This window comes from Macaca thibetana, chromosome 5 (assembly GCF_024542745.1).
Source record: "Macaca thibetana thibetana isolate TM-01 chromosome 5, ASM2454274v1, whole genome shotgun sequence".
Taxonomy (NCBI): Eukaryota; Metazoa; Chordata; class Mammalia; order Primates; family Cercopithecidae; genus Macaca; species Macaca thibetana.
In genome coordinates, this window is record NC_065582.1 from 170874163 (window position 1) to 170886725 (window position 12563).

General features: G+C 43.2%; 1 protein-coding gene and 1 non-coding gene across 12 annotated transcripts in view; both read left to right on the top strand.

Annotated features, from left to right (window-relative positions):
• The window catches only part of PROM1 (prominin 1), a 156029-nt gene that overhangs the window by 114589 nt on the left and 28877 nt on the right, over positions 1-12563 (top strand). For all 11 annotated transcript variants that reach the window (XM_050789895.1, XM_050789894.1, XM_050789897.1 and 8 more), the window contains 4 exons: positions 978-1137; positions 4026-4178; positions 10042-10165; positions 11850-11953. In XM_050789895.1, coding sequence (XP_050645852.1) covers positions 978-1137; positions 4026-4178; positions 10042-10165; positions 11850-11953 — 541 coding nt within the window. The remainder of the gene's footprint in view (positions 1-977; positions 1138-4025; positions 4179-10041; positions 10166-11849; positions 11954-12563) is intronic.
• Positions 1590-1701, top strand: LOC126955812 (U6 spliceosomal RNA). Its single transcript, XR_007726105.1, has one exon. It is a non-coding gene; the product is annotated as a U6 spliceosomal RNA (small nuclear RNA).

The window sequence follows — 12563 nt, forward strand, 5'->3', positions numbered from 1 at the left end:
ATCAGTCAGGTAAAATTTTAACAAAAATATCACCCAGAGTCACTTGCGTTTTTTGTTTGTTTGCTTGGTTTTTAAATGGGGCCTTGAGAATTACTCCATTCCTGAAGGCTTTTCTTTTCTTTCTTTCTTTCTTTTTTTTTTTTTTTTGAGAGCGACTCTTGCTCTGTCGCCCAGGCTGGAGTGCAATGGCACAATCTTGGCTCACTGCAACCTCTGCCTCCCAGGTTCAAGTGATTCTTCTGCCTCAGCCTCCCGAGTTACAGGCGTGTGCCACCACAACTGGGTAATTTTTGTATTGTTAGTAGAGATGGGGTTTTGCCATGTTGGTCAGGTTGGTCTCGAACTTCTGACCTCAGGTGATCCTCCCACCTTAGACTCCCAAAGTGCTGGGACTACAGGTGTGAGCCACTGTGCCCGGCCCTGAATACCATTTCTTAGATGGAGAAATTATTGTTATTATTTAATTATTTTCCCAAAAGCATGTAATGAGGACTTTAGAGTCAGATAAACCCAAGTTTCAATCCCGTTACCAGAGCTTTCTTTTAAAAGACCCATGGGCAATTAATTGAATCTCTGTGAGCCTCTGGGTCACTGTTAGTAAAATGGGGAATGGGAATATCTACCTCAGTGAAATAAATGAGTTACTATTTATAAAAGTGCCTGGCACATAGTCTGCACACCATACATTTTAATCACTTGATCTACTTTAAGTAAAGTAAGTAGAAGAGAGAAACTGGCTTGACTTCAACACCATCTCATTAAAGTCAGTCCTCACAGCTTGCTGTTTTGTTGTTAAGTAATTGCTTTTCGATGGTCTTGGCTATATTCATGCTTGTTGTAGAATCTTATCATATTTTAAACACATACATAATGTGGGAAAAACTAAAGGTGGTTCAGGCTTTTCTGTTTGGTTCCAAAACAAAGTTTCTATTTCCTCCATGTTTGCAAACGCATAACAAAGGTATCTTCGTTTTCAGGTATCAAAAGGGTCTTGAATTCCATTGGTTCGGATATCGACAATGTAACTCAGCATCTTCCTATTCAGAATATACTCTCAGAATTCTCTGTTTATGTTAATAACACTGAAAGTTACATCCACAGAAATTTACCTACATTGGAAGAGTATGATTCATACTGGTGAGTGTCTCCTTGGAGCTGGTGAACTATGAGAGTGAACTTTGTAGAGAACAAGATGGCCGGGCGCAGTGGCTCACGCCTGTAATCCGAGCACTTTGGGAGGCCGAGGCGGGCGGATCACAAGGTCAGGAGATCGAGACCACGGTGAAACCCCGTCTCTACTAAAAATACAAAAAAAAAATTAGCCGGGCGCGGTTGTGGGCGCCTGTAGTCCCAGCTACTCGGGAGGCTGAGGCAGGAGAATGGCGTGAACCCGGGAGGCGGAGCTTGCAGTGAGCCGAGATCGCGCCACTGCACTCCAGCCTGGGCGACAGAGCGAGACTCCGTCTCAAAAAAAAAAAAAAAAAAAAATCTGACATTAGCACCAGGATCATCTTATGACAGCAAATTGTACAAGGAGGCCATGACCTGATATATGTTAACCCCAGTTTATGTTCGTTAAAAAAGTTGAAGTGCTCGCTTAGACCAGGCAGCACATGTACTAAAATTGAAACAATGCAGAGAAGGTTCACATGACTCCTGTGTACAGATGACACGCAAATTTGTAAAGCGGTCCACATTTTTTTTTTTAAGTTGAAGACTGGACCTTCGTGAGCCAAGTATTTGATAATTTTCAACTTTGATGTCATTAGTGGTTTCTGGAATACTAGTTATAATTATCAAACTAGGCATGTAATGAGATTTTAAAGCTTAAAAGTAATTAAGAAGGACATCTGGGAAATATCCTTTTCTATTTTATAAACCAATATAAACATTGGTTTATAAAATAAATATGCAGAGGTTGGTTCTTACTGAAAGAGCATCCTTTTCTTAGCTGTGCTTTGAAACCAGTGAATTGCTCCCAGAGCTTAGGTGAGCGGCTGTGGTGCCCACTGGTTGTCCCATTAGAAAATGTGAGTGGTGGGGTTTGGCCTGGGGTGAGGGTGGTGGACATCCCAGCCAGAGCCCTGGGGAGGGAAGGACTTGGAGGCTCAAGAAATTTAGAGGATCATCTATTATGTAAGATGCACTTCTGTCTCTGAAGAGCTCAGCCACCCTTCATATCTCCCAAGCCCATGGAGAGTCTGGAGACTCATTCTCATGTAGATTATTTCTTATACAAGACCACAAGATACGTAATTAAAATTATAGCAATTGGCCGGGCGCGGTGGCTCACGCCTGTAATCCCAGCACTTTGGGAGGCCGAGACGGGCGGATCACGAGGTCAGGAGATCGAGACCATCCTGGCTAACACGGTGAAACCCCGTCTCTACTAAAATACAAAAAAATTCAGTCGGGCATGGTGGTGGGCGCCTGTAGTCCCAGCTACTCAGGAGGCTGAGGCAGGAGAAGGGCGTGAACCCAGGAGGCAGCGGAGCTTGCAGTGAGCCGAGATCGCACCACTGCACTCCAGCCTGGGCGACAGAGCGAGACTCCATCTCAAAAATAAATAAATGAAAATTTTTAAAAAATGTTAAAAAGTATAGCAATCGATACCATTTAAGAGACAGTTTCAGTGTGCCCACCAAGCACTTTCTGCATGAGATTTCTTTTAATCCTCTCAAAAATTCCCTGGGCTGTGTTCCATTTATAACCCTGTTTTATAGACAAGGAGATGGGCTCAGGGAAGTGAAGTGACTTCCTTAAGGCCGGCTAGCATACAGCGGAGGTGGGTTTTGAAGCTCCATCTGGCTCTGCTTTTTGTCACTGCCACACAAACAACAAGCTCCAGGCGGCACCTGCCGTGATTCCCTTGTGGGACTGGGCCACCCCAGCAAGTCTCAGAAAAAACAGAAGGCAGACCCTTTCTCAATGAACTCATAATTTCATTAAAGATCAGAGCTTCACAAATGAGAAAGAATAGCACTATTACCTGTCTACCTGACTGCCATCCATCTCCCTTCCTTTTTCCCCTGCCCTGACACCATGAGCTTATCTTAAAAAGAAAATCAACTGAGCAGATGCTCCTTTAACTCTAAAAGTTTTCTGAGGCCAGCCTCCGTGACTTATTTAATTTTGTGCCCTCACTGTCTGGAACAAACCTCCCCAGAATGGTTGCCTGTGGCTATTACTATAATTACTGAGATTGCTCTTAATTGAATGAAAAGCTTCAGTGGCGGCTTTTGTCAAGAGACACCCAGCAGAAGTAAATTCTTTGTTTTTTAGTGTCTTAAATGTTGGGAAGCATTACTACCCTTGAATGCCTCTTGCTGCCCGGAAAGGTTGTTCTACCTTCCGGGAATGCCAGTAAGGCCTAATTGAGGATCCATTATCCTAAAATGTCTCGCAGGACCATTATGAAATTGAGATTTGTATTCTGCAGGCATTTGATCTAGGATGCTCATAAAATTCTAAATACCCCATGCATCTGCCACGTAATCTGTTTCAGTAAAGAATACAGCGGCCCCAAATATTTCTGCAACCACAAAATGTTTTAGAAAAAGGCCGGGGAAAAGAATCCAGTATTTCTTTATCTGTAGTCTAATCACGATCTAGCCATATGCCTTCATTATTATAATAGGCACTTAGAACATCAGAAACCTTAAAAGAACATAAAAATCTTAAGGGTGTTTTCATCAATAGCCTTGGAGAAGCTCAGTGCGCTGTGCTTATGAACCCTGTGTGACACCTGTGGGAATCAAGGCAAAGCAAGGAAGCAGTGATCCCATGACTGCCAAGAACAATGCAAACCTAGGATCAAAATAAAACTTTCTCCGTTGGTTCAATTGGAAGACAAAGGGTGGGAAGGGATCTTTTCGTTCAACATTATTGCCCTCTGAGGAATTGATAGAAGACTCTGATTTTAGAAGCCAAGAATAACTCATCGGCTCCAGCCTTAGTCCAGCAACTTTTGTGTTAGGGTGGCATCGCCCGTGTCATGTTTACTAACACTGTGCTTGCCTCTCCAGGTGGCTGGGTGGCCTGGTCATCTGCTCTCTGCTGACCCTCATCGTGATTTTTTACTACCTGGGCTTACTGTGTGGCGTGTGCGGCTATGACAGGCATGCCACCCCAACCACCCGAGGCTGTGTCTCCAACACGGGAGGCGTCTTCCTCATGGTGTGAGTGCCTGCTCCTCTCTGTCACGTGGGGGTGGGAATGCAAGGGAGAGACTGGGTGCTGACTCTGGTGTTACACAAACCCAGTGCCCTCTGGGCCACGTACGCGGGGTTCCAGCTCCCGGGTCGTGAGGAGGAGAGATCTTGCTATGATTAGACCTTCCTTGATTTGGGTACTCTTGTCAAGCATAAACATTAAAAAAAAAAAAAAAAAAAAAAAAAAAAAAAAAAACGACAATAACAACAAAGACACTAAATTACTTGCATTTTGATAGACCAACTTAAGAACACTATTTATATATGGCAGGCTCTCTTTTAAAAGCAGCCAGGCTTGCCTTCTTGATTTGTATTGTTCCTTCTTTTTATTCATTCATTCGTTCATTCATTTACTCACCAGAGGCTGAGCCAATCTCTTGTGGGACGGCAGTATTGGTTAGCAGTATTGCTAGCTTGAAACTCTAGAAACTTGATTTAGAACTAAGGCTGCCAAGCCAGAACCCTTAGGATTTAGACAAGTAGCCTAGATTAAGCATGAGAACAGGTGTGAGGCAGCAGGGAGAGGTACTCCTGTGGCAGAAGACTGGAGTGACTGTCCCTGCTTTGAAGACATTCACCTCCAAGTTTGTGTGTTTGAAAAACCTTTGGCTCTATGGGTACGGCAGAGCATAGCAGGCATGAACCAGGTGCAACTGGAGCCAGAGCCAGAAATGTAAGCTAGGATGTGGTGTGATGGCTTTGAATGCTCTGCAGAGAGGGAGCTGTGTGGATTCTGTAATCTCTTTTTGAGTCAATATTCTCTTTAGGATAAGATCATGAAGAATCAGCAGTAGGGAGTGAGATGGGGCTCGAGATCAGTGGTTAAGTTTTGAAACAATTCCTTTGGGGAGTGAAGAACAAAAACCTGAGTTGTGTTCTCTCATTTATCCACTTAAGTCACTAACACGGGCCTGTGAGTGAGTGGGCTGGAGAGCAGGTGCTGTGCATTAATTTGATTAATTTGTTTTTTAAAACTTTGAGTTTTCACACCAAGTTGTCACACACATACACACACACACACACACAACAAACAAACACAAAACTTTGGGTCACTGGAACAATAAATCAGGCTTCTTATAAGCTATGATTCTAAATCCTTTCCCTAAAATAATTCGGCTCCAGTATGGTATAGGCCTTTGCTAACAAGAGTCTTAACCTTAGAGCTAATGACCTGGGGTCTACCAGGGCTGGACAAAGAACTCCACACACACAGAAGCCTAGAGGCTCACAGGCCAAAGTTAAGAAATTGTTTTTGTCCAGGCGCGATGGCTCACACCTGTAATCCCAACACTTTGAAAGGCCAAGACAGGTGGATCACTTGAGGCCAGGAGTTCGAGACCAGCCTGGACAAACATGGCGAAACCCCACGTCTACTAAAAATACAAAAATGAGCCAGGCATGGTGGCACATGCCTTAATCCCAGCTACTTGGGAGGCTGACACACGAGAATTGCCTGAACCCAAGAGGCAAAGGTTACAGTGAGCTGAGATCATGCCAACTGCACTCCAGCCTGGGCAACACAGTGAGACTCTGCCTTAAAAAAAAAAAAAAAAAGAAGAAGAAAAAGAAAGAAAGAGAGAGAGAAAGAAAGAAAGAAAGAAAGAGAGAAAAGAAAAGAAAGATACTTAGCTGCAAGTACCTCTGGACAGAGAAGAAAAAAAAGAGAAATCACATCCAGAAGGAAAAATGAATTTGTCTTCCCTTTTTGTTCAAATGCACACAGACACACAAAAATACATTAAACAGAAAATTATTAGGTTGGTGCAAAAGTAATTGCTTTAATGTTTAATTGATTTTAAGTTTAATGTTACAAATGTAACAACCCTGATACTTGGTTGTCTGTCAGTGTTGTGGTGGTGTGTGTGTATATACATATATTTCCATACTTTTTAACTACTTGAAAGGTAGGGTAAATTGCTCCGAAAAACGGTGCACCCTCATCAAAATTTTATTCACTTTTTAAAGGCATACAACCAAAAACATGTGATATCCAGCTTCAAAAAAAGAAAAAATAAAACAGAGAAATCATCAACAAATTGATGGAGGCTAAAAGCTACCTTAGTTTAGATACACTAATTCTATAGACATGGAGATGTATGGCGTGGAGGCCATAGGATTCATCTCAGCAGCAGGAAGAAGGCTGGGAACTGTCAGATGTTGTTTGATTCATTTCAAGGAGTCTGCAGACTTAGGGTGGCTATGATTTCTTTATTGTTGAATGCCACCAGTCAGCACGGCGCGCTTTGCTGTGCTTGGCAGAATTCTCTACTTCTTGAGGTATCTGGTAAACAACTGGATAATTTTGAAAGGGGGAGATGATACAAGCGTCATCAGTCTAATCAGACTAATTAGAAGAACGCAGTTTCTTTTTTCAGAACTATTTACTTGCTTGTAGAAACCAGAAAGAGTACGTGTAGTTTTGTTGCAACCAAAACACCACCTGCTCTTTAAAAATGGTGACACCATCCAATCAAGAGCATGGTCTCTTTCAAAACCAAGCAGGAATTCTTATCTCCCAGAAGGATATCAGTGAAAGATGTGGAAGGAGGAAAGTCAGAGAGCCCTGGCTCTGCTCTGATCTTTCATCTTCAGAGGGTCCCAGAAGCGTTTTATTTTAATTTTAGTTTTATAGAGACAGTCTCACTTTGTTGTCCAGACTGGTCTTGAATTCCCGGTCTCAAGAGAACCCCTGGTCTTAGCCTCTAATGTGTTGGGATTACAGGTGTGAGCCACTACCCCTGGCCCCAGGAGCATTTTAGCAGCTGAATAGAATGCAGTGGTGAATGTATTATCTGTTGCAGGGGGATGTAGGAGAGGCTTCTCCAGAGATAAGGAGATCTAACAGTGGCACAAGCATCTCTTGTTTTGAAGCCCATCATAAAACTTCCCATTTTAGGTATTGACAACAATGCCAAGAGTAGCCACAGGTATCACAAACTGGGCACATTCCTGTGGCTGGTGGCAGTTTCTGAGGTTACAGAAAGAAGTTTGTCAGGCTGTATAGCAAGGGCTGTAAAAAGACCATGATGCTCTTTGCCCAGTAATTTCCATTTTGGGGACTCTACGTGAAGGAAGTAGGCCAAACTATGAAGAAAGCCAGGGAAGAGTTTTTGCGGTATCAGTTAGGATAGTGAAGCAGCCTACCTGTCAGGCTGTAGAGGAGTGGCCAAGTGAGTTACGACTCATCCATGCATGGAAGATCACATGGCCCCTGAAGTGATAACTGGGTGACTGTCCTGATTTGTTGACAAAAGTTTCTAAGATAAACTTTTTTGAAAGGGGGTCAGAAAATGATGCTTGTATTATCCTAACTATGCACATCAGGGGTTAGTCAGCAAGCTTTTCCCAAGAAGGGCCAAGTAACAAATATTTTAGGTTCTGCTGGCCACATACAGTCTTTGTTGCATATTCTTCTTGTTTATCACCTTCTTTTGCTCTTTCATCTTACTCTCATTCTCCTCGTCCTCTTCCTCCTTTTCAATATTTTCAGTACACATTCACTAACCTTAGAAAAACAGACCTTAGGCAGTGGTTCCCCTACCCCTGATCTAGGAATGTGCATATTTAGAAAATAAAGGCTGGAGATGTTGACTGTATGCGATTTAGAGTAAGAGTCATGGTGCTCTTTTTAGACAGCTGTCTTAGTTTTTATGAGTTTTTTTTTAACTCCAACACACAGACACACATGCTCAGACGGGGATCCTGGCGTGGCCCTCACTCACTTCTTCTTTGTGTTCTCCCAGACTCAGAAGCCTTGTAGGTCAGAGAAAGTCAGGCTGACCTAGGCCTTTCCAATGAATATTACTTGCTGTTTATTTTAGTGAAGAAACGCAAATACTGTAATTATGGCTTTGGTGTCTGCAGCCAAAGGGGAGAATCGTGCCCTTAGGAGGGGGTGCTGTGGTGATTGCAAGCATCAGCCCACACCCTCCTGAGGCTCCTTCCTGGTGTGCACCAATGATGGTATCTGATTTGGCAAGTGCCCCTAGATTGACTTAAGAGTTTGTTCTCTCTCTCTCTCTCTATACCTAGACAGCTAAGCACTGCTAGAGAAAAGTTACGCACCGGGTACATTGGGTATCCCTACAAACTTAGCATCTCCTGTCTCAAATGGACCTGCCATAGTCTGATAAATCTTTTATTTCGTTTTCTTCCTTCCCTTTCTCTTTTTCTTCTTTTTCGACACCCCCCCACACTATCCTGCAACAGTCTTTTCACTCTGATACATCCATCTTCCTCTACTTCACCCATCTCTTAGCAGATGGCTTTACCTCCTTCTTCTCAGAGAAAATAGAAGCCATCATGCAACTTCCCATCGTCAAACTTCCAAACACACATGCTTCCAAACACACATGCTTCCAAACACACATGCTCCCAAACACACATGCTTCCAAACACACATGCTTCCAAACACACATGCTTCCAAACACACATGCTCCCAAACACACATGCTCCCAAACACATCCCTCCCTTCTCTGCAGTGCCAGAAGCAGAGGGATTCCTCCCTGCTCAGGCTGATTCCGCCAGCTATATTCTCAATCCCATTTCTTTCCCTGATCCTGATAAAAATGGATCATCCCCTTTCTTTTCCATGTCTTTATTCTCTTCCTGTCTCCTTGACTTTCACTCAACACTTAACCAGGCTCTGTTCTTTCCCTTCTTCAGAAATAAAAGCAGAAACTCTTTGCCCACACTGCCTCTTCCCTGTAGCTCTCCTTCCCTCACGCCGGGTCTCAGAGGAGTGATCTGAGCTTGCTGCCTGTGCCCTCCTCTCCTGCTGACTCCCCAGTCTACTCCAATTTGATTTCCTACCCCATCACTGCACTTGTTTTAAGTTGGCAGTGACCTCTCTGTACAATGCAGACAGCACATTGGTTGGTGACAGCTGACCACTCCCTCCTCCTGCAAACACTCCTTTTGTCCCCTAGGTGGCATCACACCCACATGGTTGCCTTCCTACTTCTTGGCCTCATCATCTTGTTCCGGTTTGCTGGCCCTCCTTCCACCACCCGTCTTTGTAAATGTTGAAGTCTTCCAGACCTAGCCCTAGGCTGTTTCTCTCTCCAAGCCAGCCCTGGGGATAAATGACCATGGCTAAGCTGCTGGTTCCCTAACGTACAACAGAAACCCAGATATCTTAGCTCCAAACATACTGACTCCTACACACTCTTTGCACTCAATGTCTCTGTGGCAACAAGACCAACATCCAGCCCATCTTCTCTTTCCTTGCAGAGCATCGGTGCTCCCTGGCACTGCCCCTGGAGGAGCCCTTCCTTGCCTCTACGTCTCGTGTCCAGTGCTTTCCGAGTCCTGCTATCTCCTATATTAGGCCTCCTGTGTCTCCTATATTACGTCACCATCATCCACCAACTCTCCACCAATCCTGTCCCCTTAGGCCACCCTCATGGGCCATGATAACAGCCTCTGCAATGATGTCCCATCCATGTTGGCACCTGTCCAGTCCATCCTTTACACTGCCAAGAGTGCTCTTGTTCAGAGAGAAGTCGAGCTGTGCTCCCCCTGTGCTTTCAGCCCCTTATTGGCCACCCCTTGTGGGTCCCAGGCCCCTATACAGTACATCCCCGCCTGCCCTGGAGCTGCCCCTCCCCAGGTCCCCAAGGCCCCTATCCAGTGATCCCCCGCCTGTCCTGGAACTGCCCCTCCCCAGGTCCCCAAGCCCTGTGTCACTCCTAGGTGGATGATCTGTTTCACCTGAATAACACTGAAGACCCCAGGTCTATTTTATAGAGTATAGGTAGATTTAGTAAGTATCAATAGGTACTATTGAATCATTCTTTCTTGAATTACTAACCTTATATTTTTTTTCCAGTGGAGTTGGATTAAGTTTCCTCTTTTGCTGGATATTGATGATCATTGTGGTTCTTACCTTCGTCTTTGGTGCAAATGTGGAAAAATTGATCTGTGAACCTTACACGAGCAAGGAATTATTCCGGGTAAATATGATTTTCTACCCATTATGAAAGGACTTGAACAGAAACTTGGATTTCTTCATATGTTGTGTGTTACTTTAAGAGCAGTGCAAACATATAAGCAGTTTGGTTTAAATTCAGTAAATTTCTTGAAATTATTAAATTCAATAAATTTTTAAATATTCAATAAATGCAATAGATTCTTTTTATTTGTAAGAGAAAGAAAATATGGGAGTGTCCTTATTTTCTGATCATAAGTGAAATCAGGGATGGGAGTTAAGTCCTGCCCCTCAATGTGGACTGCAGTATTTGGGGAGAATAGAATTTTCCTCAGCAGTGGTTTCCAAATGTGGCTGGGAACATCAGAAGATCAGTTCTCAGGTTCCTCCCACACACCCTGGGAGATTCCCAGGTGACAGAGGTGTCCACACAGATGAGCCCTAAATTTGAAAGGAAAGAGACTGAGAAGTGGATGTCTCGTGACAGAGGGCTGACCTGGCAGATGTCTAGTGGTGCCACCAGGAACTGAATTCAAGCTTCGCTTTCTCCTTCTCAGTCCAACTCCCACAGATTCCGGGGGGCAAGTTGGCAGTTTTGCTTTCTTCATTAATGAGGAAATTGTGTTCTAAGTGTCTGGCTTCTAATTTTGGCTTTTCTGTGTTTTTTTTTCTCCAGATTCTGATTTTTAAAATATATTTATATTTCACTCTTTCATTGTATATACATTTTTCCGCCTAAGATCTGTTATGAAATCAGGTGAATACTATTGTGACGGTGTTTTAGTTATTTCATTGGTCGAGGGAGATTAAGTTGAGATCACCAGCGCATCAAATGATCTCCATTTGGCCTTTTGATAAAACAAAGACATCAAGCCAGGCATCATTATCTCCTGTAGAGTGTTGAATCATTCAAAGATACTTTTTCTTAAGTAGGGGATATTTCAAAACCATTTCTACTTGTCAAGCACATACACGGTCCTGCACTGATTTGCCCATCTTAAATATGTGTAGTGCTGGGGCAGAGAGTGTGTGAATTTTAATACATTTTGTCCAGAGACAGAAATAGCACAGCACTGGGTATACCACTTCATGGCTGTATATTAGCTCTTCTGATCAAATGGTCTACTCTGCTTCTATTTATATGGGTTTGTTTTATTAAGATAAAGATTAAAAAGTTCTCGGCCAGGCATGGTGGCTCACGCCTGTAATCCCAGCACTTTGGGATGCTGAGGTGGGTGGATCACCTGAGGTCAGGAATTCAAGACCAGCCTGGCCAACATGGTGAAACGCCGTTTCTGCTAAAAAAAAAAAACAACAAAAATTAGCCGGGCAGTGGTGGTGCGCGCCTGTAGTCCTAACTACTGAGAAGGCTGAAACAGGAGAATCATTTTAACGCAAAAGGCGGAGGTTGCAGTGAGCCGAGATAGTGCCATTGCACTCCAGCCTGGGCAACAGAGCGAGACTCTGTCTGAAAAAAAAGAAAAGTTCTCAAAAAAAGTAATTTTAATAATTTTGATTGATGCTACCCAGTGGTCAATTGATTTATTCCAATTATACTATTATTTTCTAGCTATAAGTTGGAAATCAACCAGAAAAATAATGTTATGAAAAATTTCAAAAATATATTCAACAGAATATTCACTTTATTATATTAGTATGTATGTGAGTGTAAAACTGATTTTTCGAAAATCCTTCCTAATATGTTCCAGGTTTTGGATACACCCTACTTACTAAATGAAGACTGGGAATACTATCTCTCTGGGAAGCTGTTTAATAAATCAGAGATGAAGCTCACTTTTCAACAGGTTTACAGGTATCAATATTTGCATTATACATTTTGCTATTTAAAGTGTTCTTTTTCCGGAATGAGAATTTTGCATTTGAAGTGTTTTTAAATCTTAATTATATGACTTTCCTGTTTCAGAGATAAGCTGTCCTGTAGTATTTTAAAGACACAGCAGAGATTAGATCAAAAACCTATTCCTTCTACTGAAAGCCTTTGAGACCTTGGAAAGGTGATGTTTCAAGGTCTTGCTCTCCAATAATCTCTGGAACTCGCTGGTTAATGTGACCCTATGATGCACTAACGGGACCTCATGAGAAATCTTGTTCAGGAACCACGTTGCTCTAAATAAAAGCCATCCAACAAGAATAGCGAACAGGTGATTCAGTGATTTGGATCACCGACAGGAGGAAGGCAATGCAGTTCAAGAACTGTCTGCCGTCAGGCCTTCTGAACTCTGACCCAGGCCCCCTCCTGGAGGCTCTGTGCCCTGGGCAATTCCACATCTTCTCTGTTTCATGGGGGTTGTGGTCATAGGAATCTGACCCTGAGGTGGTTTTAGGGTTAAGTAAGATACATGAGATTCGAATGGTGCCTGATACATCATTTGGACTTGATGAACAATACTGTTCTTAATACT